General features: G+C 39.5%; 1 protein-coding gene across 2 annotated transcripts; it reads left to right on the top strand.

The window, feature by feature from the left end:
* The first annotated feature begins 4,579 nt into the window (after positions 1-4,579).
* Positions 4,580-24,991, top strand: rorc (RAR-related orphan receptor C). 2 transcript variants are annotated; one of them, XM_086311780.1, is made up of 13 exons: positions 4,580-4,842; positions 4,952-5,080; positions 9,563-9,592; positions 18,787-18,872; positions 20,098-20,239; positions 20,335-20,685; positions 20,776-20,877; positions 20,966-21,087; positions 21,525-21,657; positions 21,759-21,866; positions 21,947-22,057; positions 23,180-23,289; positions 23,430-24,991. In XM_086311780.1, the coding sequence occupies exons 2-13, from the start codon at positions 5,029-5,031 to the stop codon at positions 23,592-23,594; spliced, it is 1,512 nt and encodes a 503-aa protein (XP_086167906.1). In that variant the 5' UTR covers positions 4,580-4,842; positions 4,952-5,028; the 3' UTR covers positions 23,595-24,991. The 2 variants fall into 2 exon arrangements, with proteins under 2 accessions (XP_086167906.1, XP_086167907.1); XM_086311781.1 differs by lacking the exons at positions 4,580-4,842; positions 4,952-5,080; positions 9,563-9,592 and adding an exon at positions 11,157-11,181.
* Positions 24,992-27,191: the final 2,200 nt, after the last annotated feature.

Below are 27,191 nucleotides of genomic sequence, written 5' to 3'. Positions count from 1 at the left end.
TGACGGATGCCGCAGTATGCCATAATAAGTAACACAGTCCACATCACAGAGATCAGTGCTGCTCTAGCAGCCACTGCAGACCACAGTTCTACAAAACATGACACCTGAGAGTATGTAGAGTACTGTTTTTGATTAAACCCATACTGTACTGACTATAGGTTGAGGACAACATACCTCCCGAATAGGCTGGCATCTTGTAACTGAGGAGCAATTACAAAATGACTCCAAAACATAAAAATATTATATGTGGGATTAGTTTTTTTTAGGGAGGTAGCAGGTTCACTTTATATATATATATATATATATATATATATATATATATATATATATATATATATATATATATATATATATATGTACGATGACTACCTGACCTTTCAGAGCTAAGTTAAAGTCATAATGCACCATGTCCAACCAGCAATATATAAGAGCAAAGCCTTCCTGCTTGTAACTTTACATAGACTTTCAAATGGCTTGCTGAGACCATGACATCAAATGTGAATGTTCATTATGCAGTGCAACCCAATTAAAAAGTATTAGTTTAGCTATATTTTCATTTCAGATTAGTTTTTACCTTATAGTTGTTTTGTCACATTTAAAGTCACATGAAAAACAAAGATTGTATTGGTGTCTGTGTAGCCCTGTTAAAAAGCAGAGTACACCCCATAATTCATCGTCTTGTAGAATCAACTACAATAACCTGAAGTATTTATTCTCTTCTTGCTTTTGTCAGTCTCTCACGTCATGGTGGAGGAATTTTGGCTCACTCTTGTTAACAGTGTTCCTTTAGTTCATTAAGGCTCATTCATGCACACCTCTCTTAAGGTCTCACTACAACATTTCAGTCTTGTTCAAGCCTGGACTTTGACTCGGCTGTTGCAGCACCTTGATTATTTTTCTTTTTTCAGTCATTCTGTTTTGCTGCTGTGGATCTTTCTCCTGTCGCATGATCAAATTCCATCCAAGCGTTAGCTGTTGGACACATTGGGATTGGAATAAGATAACACAAAGATAAGAATCTGGATGGCCCCTATACTCTTTTGCCTGGAAGACTTGCAGTTTAATATTTAACATCTTGATTTCTCAGTCCACAGGCTGATTTTCCACTATCCCACACTCCACCTTAAATGAGCTCAGCCCTGGGGAAGGTACAGATGGTTTTCTTTGCGTGGTACTTGTTTGTCTTTGTCCTGTCTTCCTCCCCTCACCTTCAACCAGTGAAAGATGATGGCTGCTGTCCCTCTCTGAGCCTGGTTCTGCTGGAGGTTTCTTCCTGTTAAAAGGGAGTTTTTCCTTCCCACTGTTGCCAAGTGCCTACTCATAGGGGGGTCATCTGATTGTAGGATCTTTACCTTACAATGTAAAGCGCCCGGAGGTGACTGTTGTTGTGATTTAGTGCTATATAAATAATAATATTAATATAAATGAAATAAAACTGTACATAATTTAATTTTTGTAAGCAATGATAAAGTATGGTTTTCAGAAATGTTCTATATGTGGCTCTATAATATAGTGGTTTGCACATTTGCCAAACAAGCAAAAGATTCCTGGTTTAATCCTGGGAGGAGACTGGGTTGCATCAGAAAGGGCATCAGGTGCAAGAATATGCTGAATGACCCCTTGCGAATTAGAGTGCAGCCTTCCTGGGCTCATGCAGTGATTTCCACTACAGATTTGTGTGTCTATGTGTTTTTAAAATTCAGTGCTGCTCAAGGGTCTGAACATCGCAGTCAGTCTATTAAGAGAGCGTAAAGAGATTTATAAATGTGTGTGTATATATATATATACACACACACATATATATGAAGAACCACAGGTCATGAAATCTTAAAAATTCTTGGTCATTTAGGAGAATATTTTTAAACCTTTAAACAGAGTGCCTCTGTTGTAAAGAGGTTTTATGCACAACTGCAAAAAGTGACTGTTTAAAGTTAATATGAGAATAATTATTTTCAAGAAATTTTTTTTTCTGTTCTGCTTTTTAGTAGATCCTGTCAAGTAAGTTTTTATGCAGCAGTCAATTAGTGGTTTAAGGTCTACAAGCCATACAGACTTTCAACTGCCTTTAACTTTAGTTCTCACACAGTTTGGTCGAATGTGTGGTTTCTGAGTGTATGGGCTCATCACAGTACAGGCCTGGTGGTCTTTTCAGGGCCCCTCATAGCTTTAACCTCAGTAAAATTGAGATGGAAATGCTACCAAAGTTTTTTAAAACCTTAATGGTGTGTGAGCATCTGTGTGTTTGTGTGTACGTGTGTATGTATGAGTGAGTACAGGACAAGTGAGCACTAGCAGTGTTTTTTTTTCCTTTCCCCTGAAGAGCCATGTGGTCAAGTTGGGTATGAGGAAGCGGGTGGAGGTGTTTCCACTTTCAGTTAAAACCACCTGCAGCATGCTCTGTCCAGTAGCATTTTAGTCTTCAGTGCTTTTTTTTTGAGGGGCCACAGTTTCACAATCCCACGGCCTTGTCATGAAATGTTTTGGTAGCTCTGAAGAGGATTCAGTGTTTTAGTTCTCTAGTTCACAGGTAGATTCTCAAATACTTAGACATTAACACATTTTCTCATAATTTAGTTTCTGTACACCTCCAACAATAGATTTTAGATCAAAGGTCAGTTCAGTTTTTATCTTCAATAAATAAAAAGCATGGCCCTGTTGGGTTGAGATCAGGTCATCAGGACATGGCCACTGAAGAATATCCCACTTCTGTGCTTGGAGAAACTCTTAGGGATGTTTCCTGGAAAAGTCTAATCTGGAAGTGGCTTGCAACTTGTGAAGCTGTTTTTCTTAATTATGGAAAGAATATTTTGATCATCCAGTCTTTCAGGCTTCTTGGTATTACTGAGCTGACAATGCATACCTGCTGTTTGAGAAGGAACCGGAGTTTTGATTTGGACAGCTAAAGATTTTTTTGTTTGTCCTCTTTTACTCGCATGGCATCTCTTTGTTCCAATGAACAGCTATCAAAGCTAACAAAATGACTTCAACACATGGGATCAACTCCAGATCCTGCTGAATCTGTTCATGGAATGACAAGGAACAGGCCTCACCTGGCCATGCAACTGCTGGTCAGTCAATTACCCCGTTGCTTTTGAGGCAAATGGGGGACTGTGTATAAAAATAAACAATTAATTCAAAATTGCAGTTAAACCCCTTCAGTTAAAGTGTGCACATCGATCTAATCTTGATTGTTTGATTCAAAATAATCCCCTGTGGTGGAGCACAGAGGCAAAACTAAAAAAAAAAAAAAAAAAAAAGAACAGTACAAAATTAAACCAAAAACAAACAAATCAAAATCCAAAACCTTAAGCATGTAAATATGCTTTGTATTGTTCTTTGCTGCAGTTATTAGCAACATTTGAAATGAAAATACTCACTTTCTCACAGGTTAGCTAGCCAACACATCACTTAACTGTTTTTACAGCATGTGTGTTTGTTTGTTAGTTAAAGCGAGCCATGCAGCATTCACTCCCTCACTGCACCTCTGAATTATTTTTTTTAAGTACTTTTAGCATAAAAGAATCAGAATCAGAGTCAACTTTAAACACAGGAACTTTAACCCTAACAGCCTTTGAGACTTGTAATCTGTAAATGCTGGTAAAAGTGAAAGGACTTGATAAGACCCTGAAGTGATTCTTGGTGATTTAGATGAACTCCAGTGTTTTGAGTGAGTGTTGGATTATGAGGATTATGATTTATTATTGCGAGTTAATTTTTGTAGTAAAATGATTTTAAAATATAGCTGAACAAATGATTAGTAGTTTGACACACAATTATTTATTTATTTATTTTGATAATTAATATTATTAATAATATTAATAATTAGCAGCTCAGTTGTTGTGTACATAGTAGTTCAACTTAGTTGTTAAAGTAGTTAGAACAAATTATAATTGACTGCTCAAAGACATGCTGATCTAAGGACATACTAAGATTTTTTTTATTGACGTTTAAAAACATTGTTGTCGTGAAAGAAATACGTCCTTACGAAGAATGAAAAGTGTCACTATCACGTGGCAAACATTAAATCAAGATAAGATTTTGCAGCCCGGGTTCATATGAGTTGTCTGCTACAGGCTACTTGAGTAAATGCACTCGGTTACAGTCTGTTTCCCTCCTGACATGCATGTGTCTGCACCATGTCTGCAACCACTGTACGAGCCATGTCTTAGAGGATTTACCACAATGATGTAAACCGAGAAGACGTATCGATTATTCATCGTTTTCTTTTTGTCCTCCCACCCGTGTTAAAATGGGGCATAAAATAACCCTTCCGTGTATGCCATACTGTATGGGCAGGGCCCTACGAGTAATTCTAACAAAAATGACACCAACCCACGAAAAGGGATTTTTAATTTAAGGATGTTCCATTTCCATACAGACTGAAATCTAACTCTCCACCGTGCATTTTATTTTCTCGATTGGTGTGGCGGAAATTTGTGGCAGCAACATGGGATTATATTTCTCAACCGAGCACTTCAAAGCAAAACCCGATCCGGTGCTATTACGTAAGAGCCGGTGACATAACTCTCTCCAGCCTGGGACGGCTAGGGCGCACTGTGAGCGCAAGGGGAGGGGGGTGGCGGGCGCGCGGCCGGCCGGTCCAGCTGCACTCTCCGCACTGCTGCTGCCACAGGGGGGAACGGGATTATTTCAAAAACAACCACACAAGAGGAGGAGTGCTGTTGAATAAGGGACCCTGACACACAGAGAGAGAGAAAGAAAGAAGCCAAGGAAGATGACTGCCGATTTTGGGGAGCCACTGTGAAGACTCTTGAAGGAGGCGAGATGGCAGTGCACGTTTTCAAATGCCTGCGCCGGCCTGGGCGCTAGAGCGACCAACAGGTAGTATGAGTCTCGAGTTTTGCTTCGTTTCTTTCTGAGCACTGCAGTGTCAGCAGATAGATTTGAAAACTGACTGACCTTACAGGACTTTGTGGTTTGTGTGCGCCAGAGTGCGTGAGTGAGAGAGCGAGTGAGTGAGGGGAGAGTGTGTGCAGGCCCACCTACTGGTGTTTTGACAGGAGAGTTATGGAATATGAAGAGCCCGACGTGCCCTCCGCTGACACCCCCATCAAGAGAGGTGAGATTTTCCCTCTCCAGGTTACATTTACACTGTGGCAGGTGCAGGAAAACTGAACTTTAAAGTCACAGCAAGAAAAATACAATTTGTTTGACTAGTTTCAGCTCACTAAACAGTGTGCCTTGACATTTTATGCCCTCATGTCCCTCGCTTATTTCCCAGCATGCCTTTGTGTGCCCACTCACTCCCATCCCCTCCTTTCCTCCTCACTTTTATCTCATCCTGTTGGCCTCTAGTGCACCAGCTGACTCCCTATCTCTCCCTCTCTGTTCACTCTTAACTTCTCCCCCTTCACTCTCATCCATCTTTACCCTAGTAAACCTCCTCATCCCTTTAACTGGGGTATGGTTAAGGTGCTGTGAGTGTGTAAGAATGGCAGTAAGCCGGAGTAATCCATGGGAATTAGCTCTAATTTTTGCCTCTATTACTGGCCAATGCCTTTCTGTTCAAAGCCTCTCCCAGGCCATAATCAAACTATTGGCAGTGACTGGAGATAAGACTGTCTCTCTGTCACAGAAACCCATAGCACACCTTTCCTACAGGATAGCAACACAGCTTGTCTGAAGTGCTGCAAAATGTATTTGTGTGTGTATGTGTGTGCCTCCATTTAATGCATGTAAGAGGCAAAGCAAATAAATAGGTTCTTATTTCTAAAGAGGTGAAACAATAATGAGGCCTGTCCCCTTTTCTCCAGTAAATGTAGGAGGATCATAGCAGCAACAGTTTACATTCAAAGTCCTGAACTTTGTATTTTACCTTTGAAAATTTCACCACACTGCTGATATAGTTTTTGGTTTTCTTGACTTAAGTTTTTCGATATTTGCCACTAACATTGACAGATTGATACTTTTATCTACCCCCCTAAACTCCCCCAGAAACATAACATAAACAATTTGCTGGTTACCCTAGATTACCTTTAGACCGCAATGCCAACAGTTTTAATTTGGAACCATTAGTGATTTAATAGTATTATGTAACCATTAGAAAGAAAGCGACCAGCAGGCAGGTCAGAGAGGAAACAGGCACAATTTAGTGTCCATTATAGATGTATTATAGATGCCCAATTATAATTTAAAATGGGTTTTGTTTATGTTGCAAAGTGTCAATGGTAATCAAGGGAGGAAAATAGGGTAAGATTAAAAGTGAAAAAAGAAATGCCAGTATCAACAGGGACACTGAAATGGCTCTTAAAAGTTTTATGTCCTTCTGTTCTTCTTCTTCTTCCGGTTTTTATTTGCAAGTGACAATACAAACAAATAATTCCAGAGTGGTTTCCTTTGGAGATAGCTTGCCTTGGGTAAGTTAAAGTCATGTCGTGCAGAATTTAGTGTAAAAATGACAACGTTTGGGGTAAATTTGTTAAAATGATGCACAGCTGAAGCTTGAACATTATGTGCAGGATACCTAATGCATCTGGCCCTGGAGCTGATGCTTTATTCAGGTTAAACTAGAGTGTGGTTGCACTGTTTTATTTTCATATTTAGTTTCCGTACTGCTGAGACGGCTCTTCTTGACTTGATGAGAGTCTTGGTTTTAGCGGCTGTTGTGGGCGTCACTCACTTTTCTCAAGCAGTAGTTTTAGTCTTGCTCCACATTTGGGGTTTTTTCTCCTGTCTGTACAGTATAGGAAAAGAGAAAAACAAAACAAAACAATCTCCTGTTCATTATCCAATAAACGCCCATTTGTGGTGTTCCCCAGGGACCTATTGTAGGTCCGATTAATTTCACCGTAAATCATTCTGCAGCCATTTCTGAACCAAAAACTGTCTTCACAGCAATGACAGTATATTATTCTTTTAACCAAAATGCATCTGGCCTTCTTCAGCCGTCTGCTATTTTCTTGGAAATCAATGCAGACAAGTCAAGAAATACTTTCTGTTCTAAAAGAACACTAGCCTTGCAGCCGTCCTACTGATGTTTTCAGAAACTCTTTGAAGCCAACATGTTCAGATGACTCTTTTTACAGAGAGATTATCCACAATTTGTGACACTGTGAGTGCTACTCCTTTTTTTGTCACTCTATACCTTACTTTTCTTAAACTCCTGCAAAGGTTTGCTTCACCAAATTGGCAGCGACATTTATTTACAGACTTGTGGTGAATTACTTACGGTGTACTTCTGAGCTACACGACTGTCCTAAAATTTTCAGCTGTGTAGATGTTTTGGGTTTAAGATTTTAGAGAAACTGCACGTGTTGGCACATTCTTCTTGAAACCTGGCGAACAGCTTAACCATCCAAATCAGACTTGCTTTTAACTTGATTTGTACATATTTCTTTTTGTTTCAGCATCTAGCATATATTCCTTTTCATATTTTATAGTTGTTATGGTACTATATGTTGTAATTTTTTTACTTGTTTTAGTAATCTTCTTCTCAAATGTATGCTTTTCTTTTGCTTACTGATTAAGCATTCTACCTAAACCTAATTTTTAAAAAGCCCTTTTTTAATCTTGTTTACTGTATTTGGCACCGGTCTTGGATGTTCACATGTTTTGTATGTTTTCTGTGCTAGATGGGTCGTGGTTTCTATTCAGACAAAATCGTCGCCTCCTCTCTGGGTTCAGTGGTCTTCGGTGCTGTTATGTAACACAGCAACTGTCACTTCAGCAGTGAGCTTAGATGTCAGTGCAGAGAGTGAGATTTTGCCTGATGGGTGGTGTTGATTTTTGTGCCTCCGCTGTCACTTTTGGGTGTGTGTAGATGGTTCATGGCCTGGCTAACAGGTGTGCCTTGCTAAATATGTACATGCTGTGTCACATTTAGTTTTCACAGGTGCCATCGACCGCATGTTTATTTAATTCTGCTGCAGCAATATTTTAAGCATTTAATACCATTGGTGACACATTTCAGGAATAACAGCGGTGCAAATAGTTGGCGTCAATTCTCGCTCATTTTCGATCAGCGTATCGGGGTTCAGCATTTTATTTATTTTTTAAAATCAGATTAGTCGGCCTTAAAATCGTCTCCGTAAGGCGAGAAGCTGCTGTGCGTTTCTGTAAATGACTATTCAAGGAACGCAGGGGAAAGCATTGATGTAACACTAATGTAAAAAACACTGAAAAAAATTCAGGCCGTCCTCATTTGGAAATGATGCTCTAATAAATGTAGCTGATTTTTTGTGTGTAATTAATCAGCCTTTTCTTAATCGATCACCTTTAAAACAGTTGCTCTGTGAGTGTTGAAATTTTCTTTTCATTTTCCGTGCGTGCACTGCTGCGCTTTCATTCCATATATTCTGCTTATGAAGCAAAACTGATTTGATGAGGGTAGGAAAACAGAGGAAACCACAAAGGGCCTGATCTGGCGCCAGACAAAGACCGGCTAGCTCTACGTCTTCCATTGATACTTATCTGCCCTGCATTCAAACCTCTGTCTAACACACACAGCCTCTCACACGCAAATACACAGAGAAAACGCACACATACCCTCACACACATGCGTATACATACACCCACAGCAGTAAACCCCCTGCTTAAGAACTGACCCTTAGTCGCTCTAGCTGCACTTCAGACTTTCTCACAATTGCGGTCACAAAGGCAGACAAGAAAGAGGACCTATTGCTTCACAGACACCCACCTTCCTCTACCTTTATGTCCTGTGTGTGCGTGCGCTGAAACACCACACAAACATATCATAGACCCACACTAGTGTAAATAGGAATCCTCTAATTTAGCCTCTCCGCTCTCACTGAGGCTTCTTATCTGTCCACATGCTATTGTACACTAGAAAAGAAGCCAAAGAAAGTGCTGCCTACTGCAAACCCCGTATCAAACTGCCATTTAGGAGCTGACAATGGCTACAGTGTAATTTTATGCCGGTTTTACTTTCCCTCTCATTTCAGTCTATTTGAAAGTCAGGATTTTACTTGTTGTTACAGTAGTAACATGCTCATTTGGATATTTGATTATGATTGGTGAGTATGATATGTATTTGAATATCAAACGTGCTTTTGTAATCCATTCATTGCACTACGAATAGCTCCTGTGTAGGTTTCAGTGGTATTTAAATTGTTCGCTTAAGTAAAAGTAGAGATACCGCACTCTAAACATGATCACTTCTTTTTTTAGTAGCAGATGTAAAGGGAACAATAAGTTAAGGTATCAAAGGTATTCATCGAGCAATCAAAGATTGTCTCATCTAACTTTTGTGATGGGGTTAGCTGTCATTTGTAACTCTTTTTTCTTAAAATGTTATACTGTACAACATTTATCTCAAAAATGAAGTAAATCCGATGCCTAATTTATTTTCCAGTGGCTATCACATTTTCAATTCAAAGAGATGGAAAACTCTATTGGTAAATGTTTACTCCTGGATTCAATATGAAGCTTAGATGCCACTGTGTAACGCCCACCATGTATTCATATGAGTATACAGCAGGTTGAGTTTCTTTCACTAAAATGCGCTTTAGGATGCTCGTACAAAGCATAGACTCACAAAGTTGTTTAGTTTGAATCCACTAACTACCCTTTTTCCTCCCTTTAGGAGGTGCCGTGTCCAAGAAGAGTCATTTGAGTAAGTTGTCTACATTTGTGTGTGTGTGTGTGCAGTAATAACTTTGCTTGTGTTTGTGCTAGATATTTGTGCATGCAATGTGGTTAACTTCATAGTTAGTGAACATGCAGCATGCACCTGTACAGCAAAACACACATACACACAGTAGTGTCGACGGGGACGGGGCCATTAGTGACACACTCGGCGCGCGGCGTGTCGCACCTGTGCTACCCCCCTCGCACAAACACACTCGCAGACAAACAGTGATGAAAATACCAACCACTTTGGCATCTGAATGCAGATGAAAGCGATAACATCTCGTCTTTTTTTAACTTTTTTGGTTTAACACCTTCTGCCACAACTTTAGCACACCTGTGTATGTTATCGAGAGTGAAGGTGCTGTGTGTAACACACCACCGACCTTCATATTAGGTGGCGTGATGATAAACCAACTGAGACTAAATAATAATGGTTTTCATTCATCACACGTACCCAAAACCAGAGAAGACAAGAAAGGAAGGGCAACGTTTGGGGGTCTTCTGTGGTTCTGTGTGGCGGGATGGAAGTGGAGGGAAATATGAGTGGAGAATGAAGAAGCTGTGGTGGATTGCAGCTGCAAGTGTTTACTTAAACACAGCACTGAAGACATAAAATAGTCTGAAATACATTTTTCAGTTAAGTTGAAGAGCTCACATAAAAAAATAACAGATCTCAAAATACGTACCTTTTTTTTAGCTACATCATCCGAACAATTTTTAATAAAATGCAAACTTAACATTGAACACATGCAGCATAATAATTAATTAAGGTAATGTTTAACTCGCTGTACTTTTGAAACCTAATTGCTAATTGTATGAAAATGATAAATATGTAGATTTTACTTGGAGCATTTTCAGTGGAGGAGATCTGTAAGCTAAACTCAGATAACCTGAATCAAGTGTGTAAATATGCTACATGGAGAATAAATAATTCTTTAAAATGATTTTCTCTCTCTCATATACATATATATATGCATTATTTGAAAATATCTGAAATCTCCAAACTGAGTTTCCCAATAACAGAAATGTAAGTTTGTGTGACTTACATATTTTTTTTAAGTTCATCTCCAGTGATTCCTGTCTGCTGGTTTGACTTAAACTCTCTCATGGACAGTCTCAAAGGTGCCAGACATTATAAAGCATTTTTTGACATATGATACAGAGTGAGGGGGTGAAGGATAACAACAAAGGTATAAAGAAAAAGTACCTTGAGAAAAACGACAGGGCAGGGGACGGTCCCCCCTTCTTTGTCTTGATCTCTCTCTCTCTCTCTCTCACACACACACACACACACACACACACACACACACAATCATGCACACGCAAACAAGGAAGGTGAGGCGGTGACTGACACTCAAAAGTCTGAATATGTATGCTGAAGCTGCAGTGAGCACCCGACCCAGCTTGATAAAGGACGAGCAAAAAAAGGAGCAAGATTAAAAGATATAGGTGGTTCCAAAAAACGAGTGTGTGTCAAAAGAAAGACTATTCTTAGACAAAGTGAGAGGACAAGTGAGTTTGTGAAAGTGGGACAAACGTCTGACACAAGTGGAGGAGTGAGGATGATGCGAGGTAGGGATGAAGCTCTTCAGCGTGTGTGTGTGTGTGTGGGCACTTCAATCAAAGATATTTTTTATCAATTAAATCAGTTACGTGCTTTTTGATGACGTTTTTCTCCAAGCCTCCCATATTTCAAACTTTACGATTATAAGGTAACGTTGCGACTGATGCCTCTGATGGTGCGCGAAATCGGTATCGTTCGATAATAACGTCACCTTTTGGTTAAAAGTAGCTGTGTCTTTTTAAACCTTCACCAAGTCACCCTGAAATATCTGTGCTTTCATGCAGACTCAGACACCTGTGGCTTCAAACACATCAACTTTCTCAGGGTGTGTCATTAAGCTTTTTGTTCAGGTTTGCACTTTAGTTTCTGGTGTAATACTTCGTTGAACAGGAAAACGCCGCTCAAGTTTCAAGTGCCTTTATATTTCACAATTTTTTCTCGTGTGCTAACTAGAATTTTACAGCTTTACAAGTTTTATTGAATCCCACCGACGGATGTTTTTAGCAGCATTGTAGAAAGCATGAAAACACACACGTGTGTTCCTGTGCTTATGGTTTTCAGCGAGTAAAGATTATCTAATCTGTTTTGAGTCCCTCCATTGGCTGAATTTTGAGTACCTTCACAGTGATTGATGTGTTTCAGTTTTACGGTTTGGCAATATGACTCAATTTTGAGCTCTCTTTGATGATTTTAAGATTTGAATCATGTCTCAGATATTTCTGCCCTCTGATACTCCCACATATACAGTATACCTCAGGCTAGGCTAATTCTGTAGAGTGAAAAGGTTGTATAAAAATGTATATTTCTGGAAATAATACCCATTCATAACATTGTAGTAACACCTTTTGTCAAGTCAAGTTTCCATTGTAAGTAATTCTTTTAATGAAGCCAGTGATTGGTGGAAGATCAGTGTGACCAGGTTATAATTCACACACACACACACACACACACACACACACACACACACACACACACACACACACACACACACACACACACACACACACACACACACACACATATATATTATATATATATCATAATCAATCATCATAGTCTTGCACTTGAGTGCGGAAAACAGGATGTTTCACTACCGCAGTGCGTTGCTTTTAAATGGACCGACTCCAAGCACGTACAGGATGCAGAGGAAATGCTAAAAGTGTGATACTGAAAATGATTTCTCACACAAATAAGTCCCAGATTACCTGAATAAAAATGGACAAAATACACAAAGAGGTGACAAGGGAGAAAAGGCAAAGGGAACAATGAAAATTGATTAATTTGTTTTTGCTGCGTACACACTTTTGCCGTTGCAACTTGCAAACACTTATAGACACACCAGCACACGCAAGCACAAACACGCATACACAGATGCGCAGCTGCTTTTTAGATGGCGGCTAGATGCAGCATATCTCTGCCCTGCAGCTGTGCTGTGGATACTGCCTGTGTGAACAAAACGAGAGCAGCCTCTGATGAAAAATAACTAACTAAATATATTTGTGTTATGACCACAGCTGGGAGACAATGAATTATCTCTGGTGTTACACACTTGATTCCATCAGGCGCACTTGAGATGGCTTTGTTGCTGTGTTTGGGGGGATTCCTGTGTAGATTGTTACACAGTTTCTTTATCAGAAAGGATTTCCTTGTTCCTCTGGGTGCAGAAGCCTGCAAAAGCACTTCCAAAGCAGCAGAAGCGGTTGGCTACAGATCAAAGCAGACATGAAAATGGCAGGTGACACATTCCCCCCCAAAATTTGGTAAATGAAATACACAAGTCGAGCTGATTCATACCCTTTGCTACTGTCAAAACATTACCTCTTTCAGACACCTCCGAATTCAGGAGCAACTTCAAAGTCAAATATGTGAAATCTGATGCTAATTGGTGTTCAGATCTGCTTTGAAAAATTCCTCAGATAATCATCTCTCAGTAGGTTTTTCCATCTGTTTTTTGTTATTGCAAATTAATGAAACTCAGCGAAGGAGTTCTTGCATTTATTAAACGACCACAGTCTGGCTCTGAAACCTAAAAATACATTAGCAGTGAACTATTTCTGAGTGAAAATGTTTAGTCCAAAAAAGCTGACGTGAAATGCTTCTTATTAAACCGCTCTCTGGCACTAGGTTTTACTTTATTTCCCCTTTTTTAAAATTAATTTTATTCAGTTGCTGCTTATTTTGTGTTTTCTTGTAACTCTTGGTTTCTTTTAATGGAAAAAAAAGTAACCTGACTTTTTATTGTTATTTGTTTGGATTTGCGCTGCAAAGTATTGTATGGTATGATGTGTAGCAAAACATTCATCTTTTATCTAATGTATTTAAATGCAGTACTACACATGCAGTTATTTGTTTAAAAATAAAAAGCTGTGACAATCTGCTTTTTTTTTGTCATTTAAAAATAGTTTTAAATGCAGCAGAAAAATAGTGGTTTTAAGCTAAAGTTCCAAAAGTCTCAAATTTTACTTCAGGACGACCTTAAATTAAAATCATTAAGTGTGTTTTTATGTATTAGAGATAATAACAGTACAAATAAAATTGAATTTAATTCGCCATGAGTCATATTAAAGTAAGCGGTTAAAGAATTTGTCTTCACTGGTGTTGTAAACTCAAAAAATGATCCTACATTAGGTACAGCCCTCCTGTGCTGAGTGTTAATGTGCTGTATGAAGATAAAGAGTCTGTGCAAGTGTGTTTGTTTGTGGATGCAGTCTGTATACAAAGCTTGTTTGCACTTTTGCTTGCGTATGTCTCAAAGGTAAGCTTCCGTCAGAGGAAAGATTGAGGGTTTTTTTGTCCGTTTACAGTTCATAGAACAAGCTGCTGACAAGGTAATTTCAGGCACAGAGAAGAAAGTGTCTGGTTAAACGCTGCAACAGTGGAGCTGGTACAGTTTTCACCCGTGAGTCTGTCTGCCTGTACGTATCATCATGGTAAAATGGGATTCTTTGCCCATAGCGTCACAACCGTGAGAGACACGGTCTCAGAACTGGCGTCTTTGTGAGGTCAAACTGAAGGCCGAGTTCAGAGATTTGGGGCAGTCCGATGTACTAGTTTGCTGATAGCGGCGATGTGAAAAAGGACGTGAGTTTCCACGATAAACCCCTGTCAAAAAGTCTTTTTAAATACCTGCAGTGACAGCGGTGCCGTTAGTGTTTTGACTTTACGAGTCCGTTTTTCTGTCTGTGTCACAGCGTCGTGATTGAAAACCTTTACAGGTGAGAGTGCAGTTCAGAAGAAAGGCCTCGATTGATGGTGGTTGTAGTCTGACTCATGAGTGCTGACTAAAGGGAACTAAGAGTCGAGGGGCTAATCCCCATTGTCCCTCTTTTAGAACAATTTTATATCACAGGTGTTCTGATCCCATCATAAAACTGGTGCTGGTTTGCATCAGTATTCACACACACACACACACACACACACACACACACACACACACACACACACACACACACTTGTGCTCAGTTTGACTTAAACGTTGTGAGAGGACTAATTAATCTTTTTTTGATTTGAAATCCAGGAATAAAAAACTGTCCTTGATCTTTTCTTAATCCTTTTTATTTTTTCTAAATGATTTTGAAAACGTTCCTCATTTTGCAGTTTGCTTTATAGCTTTGTAAATGTTTGAGGGTTTATTAATTTCAGCACATTTAACCTCATCATTATTTTTTTTTTTTTTTGCTTTTTCAGTTTCCCTAAAAAGAGATTTAATGCTTGCACCATTATTATTTTCCTTAATGACTGATATTTATTATCCAAATTTCACTGAAAAGCCATTACAACGTCATCTCTGCTTACAGCTCTAAATGAAAGCCTATATATTATATTATTATATTTAATATATGATTTTTTTTTTACTTTGACAGCAATCCTGCTTTGTCATTTAAGTTCTCAGTGAAAGATCTCAATACTGTTTTAAAGATCATCAGATCATCTCTGTGTGGCGGCATTTAGGTGTACAGTGCACTGTGTGCGGAAGCGTGGGAGGTGGCACGCTGTTGTTTGTACTGACAAATCAAAATATCTCCACCACTAGTGTACTTAAACCCCTACACTTGCCAACAGCATGTGTCAGGCAGTTTTGAATAACTTTTCAGGCGAACGGTTTTTGTGTAAATGATCTCATTTCATTGTTCCTCAATCATTAAGTGGTTGGTATAGGATTAGTTTCGCACTGTATGTCGTCACTTGTAGGTTGTGATTGCTTACGTAAGGTGTTGGCAGCCATGACTATCAAAAGAGACTTTTTTGAGTGGAAAAATCTGTGTGGACTGCAGAAACATGTTTAAAAGTCTCTATCAATATGAGTTTATTAGCATTACTGCATGTGATTACTGTGCAGTGGGAATTTATAACTGTCTAGCACTTAAGCTTTGCATTGTCATTAGCATACTGTCATGTTTATGTTGCAGTTATGAACTATAAAGCCTTCAATGACTAGAATGACTCATTTTTCAATGTGTTTTATTGCCACTAAAACAGAACAAATCTGAAATGGAGGAAGAAAACATCTACTCGCCTGCTGAGGCCTACTTTAAAATAGAAGAACTGCGCTTTGAGTTCTTCTGTGTTTGCGCACATTAATCAAATGAAAAGAAAAGGAAACCTACACTCACAAAATATAATGAAAGAAATAACACCATACCCGCTGCAAAAACAGTAAAAGTAAAGCAAATAGTACCAGTTTAATTCTGACTAAACTTCGGTTACATATTAAACACTGCTAATTACTTTTATTTTAAAAAATTTGGACTCCACAACTAGGAGGACTCAGGTCATGACATTTATGTGTTTAGGGTGCTAGGTGATAGACAAAGACTAGGTATTAAAACATTTATTTTTTTATTGGGTCTATTGGCTGCGCCGTGTTTTTACAGCTGGAGAATGTAAAGAATCGCTAACAGCACTGATAAATAAAAAAACAAAATGCCAAAAAAAAATTAAAAGTCAGATCAAACTGAAAAAGGTTACTGTTGCACCCAAAGGCCTTGTGGTTGCTTCACTGTTGCCAGTTGTGACAGCATTTTAGCAGTTTTCTTTTTAACGTACATGTATTTGTAAAATCTTATTCAGTAGCGCAGATTCCCAACAACAGTTGCCTCAAACCGCTTTATATTGCAAGGCAAAGACCAAAAACCATTAGAGAGAAACCCAGATAATCACAAAACCCCCGTGTGAGCAAGCACTTGTTGAAGGCGGGAAGGAAAAACTCCCTTTTAACAGGAAGAAACCTCCGGCAGGGCCAAGATCAGGCAGGCGCAGCCATCTGCAGCGACTGGTGAAGGGTGATGGCAAAGAAAAGAAGAGAAGGAGACAGGACAAAAGGCAAAATAACTATAGTTTAATTCTGTATTAGCATCTGTTGTAGCGACCCCTAAAGGGAATGATCAAAAGAAAAAGATGAAGACAGTCATCTAGTTTTTAATAAGGCCATTGAGAGTCACTGGAGCTTAAACAGATCAAACTGAAAAAGGTTACTATTGCACCCAAAGGCCTTGCTGTTGTTTCACTGATGCCAGTTATGACAGCATTTTGGCATTTTTCTATTTAACAAACATGTATTTGTAAATCAAGCGCTGTGTTTAGCTACAATGCGCACCAGACGCAATCGCTCGTGACGGAAAAAGACACAAATGGAAGAAATAATGGTAGCTCAGTATTTTTATCACTCTATCTCACACAACCATACAACCATGCAAGCACGCACACCAGGAGATGCTGGGTTTGATTGGTCTGTGCCTGTGGCTGGAGATAACCAGGTGAGACAAAAATGGCTATAATCTGCTGATAGAGGGCTGTTCGGTGGCTGCCTGGCGTTTATTTCTGTTTGGCAGTCGGGCTTTTAAAGGCAGATTGATTCTTGTTTCTGTGTGGCACCAATAAAGATGTCACAGTTGTGTTGGGCTCATTTAAGGTGAGCGCAGGTACGACTACATGGAAAGCTGTTGGAGGAGCGGTGTGCGTGATTGCCATGAGTTTGAGTGTGAGATTGCATGTGTGAGATTGCATGTGTGAACAGCGAAAAGCTTGTGGGCCACGGTGGATTTCCTGTTGTTTGAGGTTGACAATCAGAACTGAAATAACTAAAAAAGCAGAGACCACTGATGTTCTCTCTGACTATCCAGCACTACCAACAGGAACACAATTTTAGTCACAGCTCGGTCTCTTTTCTTCGTTCTTTTTTTTTTTACATGTGATATTCAGCTGGCGGCGAAAGGCTGCTGGTCAAGCTTAATGGTTAATTTAAAGGGACAGATTAATGTGAAATGTTAAGCATCAGAGTTAAACTGGTGAAATATTCTTATCATGGTCAATCATGAGGTTAATCAGACAGTTCCATTAGTAGAAGCTGCAGTCTTATCAGATTTGTGGCTCTATTATTTTCAGCTCGATTGTAAATGCCTTTGCTCTGTGTCTATATTTATTTTATCTCAGACTGGCTGTTCTCAGAAACCTTCTAGTGATCCCTGTGGCACCAAATAAAGAGGGCACACACTGACACACTAACACACACTCGTGAAAACAAATCTGACACAGTTATGCACGGAAACGTAAATACTCCCGTATATTGTCAAGTTGCAGCTATAAGAGCTTGTCTCGAAGAATGCAGTCACACTTTCTAATGAGAGACGATGGCGGGAAGAGATAGCCGCCTGCATTATTTTAGGTTATTTGAGGCTGGAAATGCCTCTGCATCACCACACGGCATAATGCGAAAGAAAAAAAGCCCACTTCCTCATGAGCTTCTCAAAAATATTTTTGTCAAGGATCCGTGATACAATTCATCTTTTTTAATGAATCAAATGACATCTGATTGTGACAGAAATCGCCACTAATCAAAAGACTGGGGGGGTGTGAGAGTTTCACAGTGCAGTGGCATGGGGGGAGGTGAGAGGGGATGGCCATTACTGGCAGTGATGAAGGAGAGCGCATTACTGGCAGCGATGTCCTTTATGAGCGAGATAGAGAAGGATTCACAAAGAAAGAAATGACATGAAAGCAGGAAAGTCAGAGTGAAAGAGAAGTCACGCAACCACTTGAAAGCACTCTGAGGTTGACACCTTCATATTCGCCGCTTTTCTCCATTTGCAAATATTCCATGTCCTCAGAAGTCTCTCGGCTTATTGCATTTGAAGGTATTTTGTTCATTATTATTAAGGCAAGAGGTGCTTGAGAGGAAAATACCTTTGGTCTACTATGGTCACACAACAACTGATAGATGCTTAAGGGAAAGTACAGAATAAAGCAAAAGTTGTGGGAATCACTTTGCAGTTGAATTGTTTAGATAAAAATGTGCAGTGTCATTAGAATGACAGTTGGTATAGTTTTACTTACACTGCGATGAGCTCTGTGCTGCAAATGTTATAAAGGAATGATTAAAAATGCTTGCTTTTAATATTAATAACAGACTCGTTTATTCTGCTATTTTGTTTTGTTTTGTTTCCATCTGTACTGTAGATGTGTGTGCATATACAAAGTCTGAACTATTGAGCTGACATTAGAGCAACAAAGGTCACATTAAACTACACTGATCAAACGTAAGAACTGTATTTTATTTTCTATAAAGTTAAAGTTTGGATTTAACAAACTTTTTCTCTCCTTCTGTGTTTGTTCAGCCCAGATTGAAGTTATCCCATGTAAAATCTGTGGTGATAAGTCCTCTGGAGTTCATTATGGAGTCATCACTTGTGAGGGCTGCAAGGTGAGATGGGCCACAACAACCTCATTTCCACATCATTCTGATCCTGACCTCATATCACTCCACTCATTATGAACCTACAGCCAGAAGCCTTTAAGGTTTATGCCATAGCTGCCTTAAATTAACAATGTCTGTAATTTACAAAAAAATCCGTTTTTATATTTCTGTAATGATTCATCCATCAGTATGTGCAAGCTCTTTGATCAAAATTATATTTTTAATGCAAAAATATAATGAATGTTGTCATCCATGAATTTTAAAATGACCTTTATTACAAATAAGCAGAAAGGAAATGCATGTTCTTATTTTGTGATGAAGATGTCAAATTACAGTTTTTAACTTCCTAAACAGAAAGATTCGTTTTTGCAGTTGAACATTACTCTTGATTAACTTCTGACTTTCAGTGTGCCGCGCCACATTTGGATATAAAATCATGAATTCAGTCATTTGAGCTTTTTAAAATTTCTAATACATTTTTGTTTTTATAACACTTGGTTTAAATAATTTGTCAAGCAATGTGCAGGAAACAGGAAACACTTAGCTATGTTAGCATAAAACAAATCTAGTTATCAGTGTCTCTTAAGCGTAATAATTTAATATGTATTCATGTTTTATGTTTAACTCATTAAAAAGTGTCTTGAAAATTTAGCCATGTGAATCTACAGAGTTACTTTTCTCATCCAGGTGCTTTTATTTTTGAAGTTCTTGCTAGCAGGCTAACTGGTTTCAATCAATGAACATTTCATCTGTTTTTCTACAAGAAAGCAAGTCGATATTTCCCAATACTCTAGTTCCTAGAAGAATTCCTTTGACAATTGGTGACCAATAAATTTTCCCAATAGGAAAAAAAAATCTGGGACTGTTGTGCAGGGCCGCACCAAAAAACTGTTGAGCAAAACGGAGGTAATCTTATCGGTGCGGCCCTCCACAGCAGTCCCAGTTTCTCACTAACCTTTCACTATTACAGTTGGACTGTTGAATAGCAAGTTTTAGCTTATTTTAGATATTTTGTATCACTTATACCTGACAGATTACAGGAAATATGAGTTATACTGATTTAATTTAGAACTTGTCAGATGATAATAAAATATTTTGGCCACCAGAGAACATTTCTGCTCATTAACAAGAGCAAATAAAAATGTTTCTCTTCTGACTTTTATGTGTAACTCAAAAATCACTATTTCCCAGTCAAAAATTGAGCTTTTGTTTGACTCTTCTAATCCCTCAGGGATTTTTCCGGCGCAGCCAGCTGCCTACCGTATCTTACTCCTGCTCCAGGCAAAGTAACTGCCAGATCGACCGGGCCAGCCGCAACCGCTGCCAGCACTGCCGTCTACAGAAGTGCCTGGCCCAGGGCATGAGCAGAGATGGTGAGAGAAAGCACACATGCACTGACAGGCAGACAAATCTATTTACTGTTAATTCGCAGCAGCTGCTTAGTCATTTGTTGATTGTTTATTTCCAGCGGTGAAGTTTGGACGGATGTCCAAGCGTCAGCGCGACTCTCTGATCGCTGAAGTGGAAAGGCACCGGCAGCAGCAGCAACAGCAGCTTCAGGGAGACGCCCAGACCGTGTTGTCCTACCCCACCAAGAACCGCCAGGACCGCTCCCCCCAGCTTCTTCAGCCCATGGCCCCGACCTACTCATACAGCGGAGATGCCGAACTGTTGACCTACGCCGCTGATATTCACCCTTACCTGATGTGCTCCCCGAACGACTCACAGGTGCCTGCTATGATCTACCGCACCTCTGGGATCTCTCCCACCTCAAGATCCCAAGGGAGGGGAGACAACGCCGGTCATGCTGATATAAGAGGTGAGGCTCAGATGTGGGAACTTCACCATGCAGGACGAATCCTCCTTTCTTTGTTACTTATTTGTCTCTCTTCTCTGTTCTTTATGCAAGGATTTGACTCCAGGCAGTCGTCTCATGATATGATGGGGATTCATCCTTATAGTGGTCTGGAGGATCCATACAGCCTGTATCCTCACTCCCTGCGAAACATAGGTGAGCAAATGAGCACAGTGAGCCAAACTAAACATGTAATTTTCTCATATTTATAGTATTCATAAGTGCGTCTTCTTCCTTTTTTTAGATGAACTGTGTGCCAGCATTGTGCGTTCCCACAGAGAGACCAGTCAGTACAGAGTGGAAGAGCTCCAAGCTCTCAGGTGGAAACTCTTCAGCAGAGAGGAGATCCAAGCATACCAGAGCAAAGTATGTGCACTGTTTTCTCTTCATTTTTTATTTTTATTTTTTAATTTTGCGATTTCTCCTTCATGTGTGTGAGCTTACTCAGACAGTCTCAAAACAAAACATGTCATTTCACATGCTTTACGTCTGAGGCTAGTTTTGTTTGATGAATCAAACAGGAAACTGAGAAAACGTCTTTCATCGCTTCCCCCTCCTCTTCTTTCTTTGATCTTTTTTTTTCAGTTGATCAGAGAGAAAACAGCAGGGTAAATTGAGTGATAAAATACAGAAACTTGAGCAGCAGACTGAATTGTTGGGACACTGAGGATGAGTTTTTGTGAGACGAGTGAAATGTTTTGCCCTTTAGAGCCCATTTTAAACAATCTATGGTGAAAGAAAAGGATTAATGAGAAACAAACTGAGCGAAGCAAACTGAGCTTCTGTCTGACTCTCTTTCCCAGTCAGTAGATGAGATGTGGCAGCACTGCGCTATCCGACTTACTGATGCCGTCCAGTTCGTGGTGGAGTTTGCAAAACACATCCCGGGTTTCCGTATGCTGAGCCAGAACGACCAGATCGCCCTTTTAAAGACTGGTGATTTTCCCTTTTCTAGAAGGATGTGCTTAAAACACAATATATATAACTGAACAGGTTTGATCTTACTCTCTTCTGACCTGCCTTCCTACTCTTTTCAGGCTCCATGGAGGTGGTTCTGGTCAGAATGAGCCGGTTCTTTAACACAGAGAACAACACTGTGTTCTTTGATGGGAAGTTTGCTGGAACTGAGGTCTTCAAATCTTTGGGTGAGGATTTATCTGAAGGTGTGAAACCGTCTATCTAAACACCATAACTTATCAATGCTCAGTGGTTTCTTGTCTTGCAGCTTGTGGTGATTTAATCGCAGCAGTATTTGACTTCGCACATGGCATGTGTGCCCTAAAGCTGACTGAGCAACAGATTGCTCTCTTCAGTGCCCTGGTGCTCATCAACGCAGGTAAGCCCAGCTCAGTCTGTCTCACTCGTACTGCGTTCATTTTAAGCACATCAGGAAGGAAGCGGTCTTTTCTTTTCTCGTCCTCCATGATGGCGGCACATGGTGCGGTCTTGGGTTCGGCCTTTATGTGTTCATTTGGCGTTCTCCCTGTGCCTGTGGGGACTTTGTCTTGATACTCTGACTTCTTCTCAAAGACATGACTGTTAGGCTTAATTGGCAATGGCGTCTATGAGTTAGTGTCATAAGTACCTTGAACTGGAAATGCAGTTACAAAAATGGGTGGATGGATGTCATAGATGAATAAGCTTGACCTTACTGTCAGATGTGCATGAATAAATCTTGTAGGTTTATCATATTACTGCCCAAATATAGATGACAGATATGTTTTGTGTCTGTGTCTTATCCAGTTTGCCTCTTTTCCATTTTGTCTTGTGTAATTTTAATTCATTCTGTCCCATTAAGTTAACCTTTCTGCCCCCTAGTGGCCGTGAAGAGACATAGTTCAGTTAATAGGCCGCAGTGAATGAAGATGAACTGATGAATGAAGGAAAAGACACAGAAAAGGAAAAAACAAGAAAGACAAAGAACACTTTCCAAAAAGTGTTCTTAGGTGTTGTTGGGAAGGTGCGACAATGTTTCTGGCCTTTGAATGAAGTCCTTTCCTGTCTCGTTGTTGTTGCGTGAATTTTAAACTGAAATTAAAAGGAATCAAAGAGAATATTTTAACAATGGACATTCAGAATAAGGGCGTGATAAATATCTGGATCCTATCACCTCATCGCTTCAGTCCTTATTTTTACTGCTGTGCTTTATGGGTTCCGCTGAAGATTTTAATGTCATTATATGTCTAAAGTATAGAATTGAAACAAACTTCTGAATGTATTTGTTAAAAAACTCTTTTATGATTTCAACCCTGCTATTTTTGCCTGCCAAAATTGACTAAAGTTCACTGCTGAGAGCATCAGCCTGCTGCCAGGGACTTAACTTCCATGCAGCAAGTAATGCTGTCTAGCCTGTTCTGCAAAATGCTTTACTTTATGATTTTTGTTATGTTTTTCACCTTTAAAGGGAGCAACCTGAAAAAAACTCAATCCTTCTTTCATAAAACATCTTTGTGTTCAGATCGTCCGTGTCTGGAGGACAGGAGCAAAGTTCAAAGAGTTCAAAGAAGCGTGGAGTCGGGACTGACACACATTTTGCACCGAGACAATCAAGAAAGTTTGATTCACAAGGTAAATATCAGTCACCTGGGTGTTCAAACACTAAAAGGCTTGTATGCTCCATGTTTCATATCTGTGAGTACGCGTAAGATCGCAGGCTTTCCTCGCTGCTGTAGAAAGCTGACGGCTAAATGTGTGTGTCCTCCCTGCAGCTGTACCAGAAGATGGGGGTGTTGCGCTCGCTGTGCAGTCTGCACATGGAGAAGCTTCACTGGTTTAGTCAGCGGTACCCGCTCACAGCTCACTCTCTGTTTCCTCCGCTCTACAAGGAGCTGTTCGCATCAGAGGCAGAGCTTCTGCCGGGGACCACTCACTGATGATCTACGGGAATATGCAAAAACAGTCGCGCACCAACGTACAGAGACTCCTATTAGTTTGAGTCTCATTACTTTCTGGCAGATTCTATTTTTCTAATAATAAAAAACACACAATAATTGTAGCGTGTGTTAAGTGTTATATGACTTCCAGCAGAGCTTTTCTTTGTTAGATGATGTCAAGAAGAATTTTTTTTTTTTTTTTTGATAGCTTAAAATTATTTTGATGATGCCAGAGAAACATATTTTGATGTTCTTCGAGAGCACATTGTCGGTGGAGTAAGAGCTTCATTTTCTCTCAGGTTGTGCTGTTGTGATTCTGTCCAGTTGTAGCTTCTGTGTGTCACGGTGTCTTTCAGACATACAAATTCAAAAAGGCAGGCCACTGTTCATCATTAGTTCGAACTTTTAAGTGTTAGTCCACAGAAAGTCTGTCTTTCAAGCAGAAAACACCAAACTTCAGAGGGATTCAAATGTGACTTTATAAAGTTTGTATCTTCACCTTGTAGTGATTTCAAGAGGTTTCTTGCTTGACTTTGTCAAAAAATAAATAAAATTTGCGCTATATAAGTTAAAGCTAAAGCCAACCAATGTGCTTTCAACAAACTTTGCAAGACAAACAACAATATCAAGCACTAAAAGCAACCATATGCAACTACAGATGTTGGTCTAAAAACAGAAATCCACTTTGTCTTTAGCTTCCATACTCATAATAGGGTTTAAGTTTTGCAATGCTCCTTAAGGATCATGCAATGCCCTGTTGAGCCTGTGCATGCTAGCTTGCACAAATTACATCCTGTTCCTGTTTCTTCTCGGTTGTTTTTGCCCTCAGGAGTATTTAATGCAACACTGGCTTAATGCACCTGGAAGCTGAGAAAGTCAATCATCTTGTCTCTTCACATCAGCAGTTTCAGTCACACCCGCCGGCCATGAAGAGCGGAAAGTGTCATTTAGATGCTGAATACTAAATTAAAAACTTGCCTCTTTGCGTCTGTATGTCTCCAGAGAAGTTTCTCCTCCTCAGGCTGGTGTCTGTCATAGACTGACCAATAAATACTACAAGGGCAGCAGTACCACTGAAATGGTTCCCTTTAAATGAATCCTCACATGCTTTTATATTGTGTGAGCTGTTGCATTAAGTGTAGAGATAATACAAAAAGGTGCAAGCGTGTAAAGTAGAAATCTCTTCCCGTGTGTGCTAACTCTTCCTTCTTTTCCCCAGATGAACTTGTTTTGTTTTCTCTACATATCTTTGAATAGAGCGGCGGGTGAATGAGAAATGTCGAGATGTTTCTGCATTAAGTATGTCTGTATGTAATCATCTCTGTCCCTGGAACAGCTGGCATTTCCCTCAAGATAATTTGCTGTAAACCTTCTAATAAACTGCTGAAGCTGTGACACCAAGCAGATGTTTCACTTTATTTGACTGCTTGTGAAATCACCATAAATATTTATGCAAGGCTGAGACAAGGAAGAAAAATTAACCGAATTATAGGGAAATCCCTATCAAGTCAAACACCAAAGTTTATTTGTTGCAGTCAAAGCTCTATAGCGAATATACTGAATTTGCAGCTGCAGCAAAACAGAGGAAATATTAGTCATTGTGGGTGACTACCAGTGGTCTGTGGAAAGGTTTTTTGAGGTTGTCACACATCGACACACGCACACAACGGTTGCTAGCCAAGTTAGAGAGGAAGCAAATTAAAAGCTTCTAAATCCATGGGATGTAATTAACCCAGCAAACAGATTTTATGTTAAAGACAGCTCCGATCAAAGCTGCTCACATTTTCTTTAATCATCTCCTGCATGCAGGTTTGGGCAACAAAACTCTCTAAACTGCTCTTGTATGTAGTGGTCTTTGGTTTCTTTAAATATTCTGTTATGCAGAACAAAAGAATAAAAGGGTCATTTTTGCCTTTGCTTAAATACCATTTCCACTCTTCTTCCTTTTGCTTAGATGTTTGTAAGAAAACTGACTGTGTGGCTGGATTTTAGTAAGCGGAAGGAGAGTGGTTTAGTAGTTTATTACCTTAAAGGAATTTCCAGTTTCCACCAAGTTATTTCACTATTACAGATGAGTGGTACACATGACTCGAGGTCATGGGAAATAGGAATATTTGGTCCTAACTACTGTAAATCAAAACACTAGTTTACCATTAAACATAAAGGCAGCATTAATTATAGCAAAGATGCGCATGCTTACTTACTTGTCCACTCACAACTGTAACATTATAATAAAAACCTAAAAGACCCCCCCCAAAAAATACTTACATGGAGAGGATGCTGCAACAAAGGCCGAGGGGAAAGCTGGACTATTCACACAAAGTGGGTAATGAGGGAAGTGGAAATAGCTGAGCAAATGAGATACAGGTGTAGACAGTCCCGTGGGGGGAGTAACCTGAAATAACCAAAAGGTAACTACTAAACACAGAGATGTGAACTCACACTGAAACACGATACAGAAAAAACACAAAGTCAAAGACAGAAATCCAAACACAAGAATATTACAAAAAAAACTCATAACACACAAAACTTAAAACTCAAGTATTACCAAAACAAAGGTTTAAGAGGAACAAGCAGGACACTAAAAATGTAACAAACACGAAAATCTCCACACAGGGGAATAACTAAAGAACCAAAATGGAAACTCGAACTCGAAGACTTCAAAACAGAAAACTGTCAGATAGACACCGACTCTGACGCTTATCAGCTCACGTCAGCTGGCTGTTAAACCAGAATGAATAATGATTACTTTGATTTGTGTTATTTCTTACTCAGGTTTTCTCATTTTATCTTTTCTTTCTTAAATTCTGCCATCTTGTCCTATGTTTTTATGTCATTTGATTATTTTTGTTGCGCTTTGGTCGGCAGCTGTTGTTTTAAATGTGCCACAGAAATAACTTTGACTGACTGGATGAAGTCCCACTCCCAAGTCTTGGAAAGCAGATGGGTTTTTCAAATGGTGTAAAGCATCTAAGAAATAAACATTATCAGTCTGGGTATGTCTCTGTCTTTTGCAAATGATAACATGTGAATCTCTTTTCCCTGCCTGTGGAAGGGAGACATCTAGTTGCCCAAAGAGGAGCAGATTTGTGGTCATGAGTCTACGATTAGCGAGCTTTAATGACATGTTCCAGGAAATTTGAGTTGAGTATGTGTTCAGTAGTTATCAAAACAGCACCAAGAATGTCTGCAGTAGCTATTTGACCATAATTACTCTGGAAAACGGACAAATGAGTGATTTGGTGAAAGAGAAGAGTTATTTTCCTTAATGGAAGATAAAGTTGTGGGAATTCTGAAGTTTCATATGGGTAAGCTCGAGAATTATTTTGCCAGGTATTACACTGACTTACTGGTTTAGTAGATGTGAGTGCTTATAGGTTGGTTTGAGGACTCAAAACAAAGGATTTATTAAGTCAGGAAAAGGAGCGTGAGGTGGCCACAGATCAAAAAGCAGCAGCAAGAATGCTGAGCATCTGTTCCATCTGCACCATTTGGTCCCATCTTTCACGGCCTCCCTATCCTGTTTGGATCAATGATTCTTGTTCTTGGGGGGAAGAATGTGCATTTAGTTCTATGAGTATCGGGATGATAACACAT

The sequence above is a fragment of the Aulonocara sp. 'chitande type north' Nkhata Bay genome, linkage group LG11 (assembly GCF_057382095.1).
Source record: "Aulonocara sp. 'chitande type north' Nkhata Bay isolate Kocher_YH1m ecotype deep benthic linkage group LG11, A_spYH_male_GT1.1, whole genome shotgun sequence".
NCBI classification, from domain to species: Eukaryota; Metazoa; Chordata; class Actinopteri; order Cichliformes; family Cichlidae; genus Aulonocara; species Aulonocara sp. 'chitande type north' Nkhata Bay.
The sequence above is the reverse complement of the archived record's forward strand: the minus strand, read 5'-3'. Positions and strand labels throughout refer to the sequence as shown.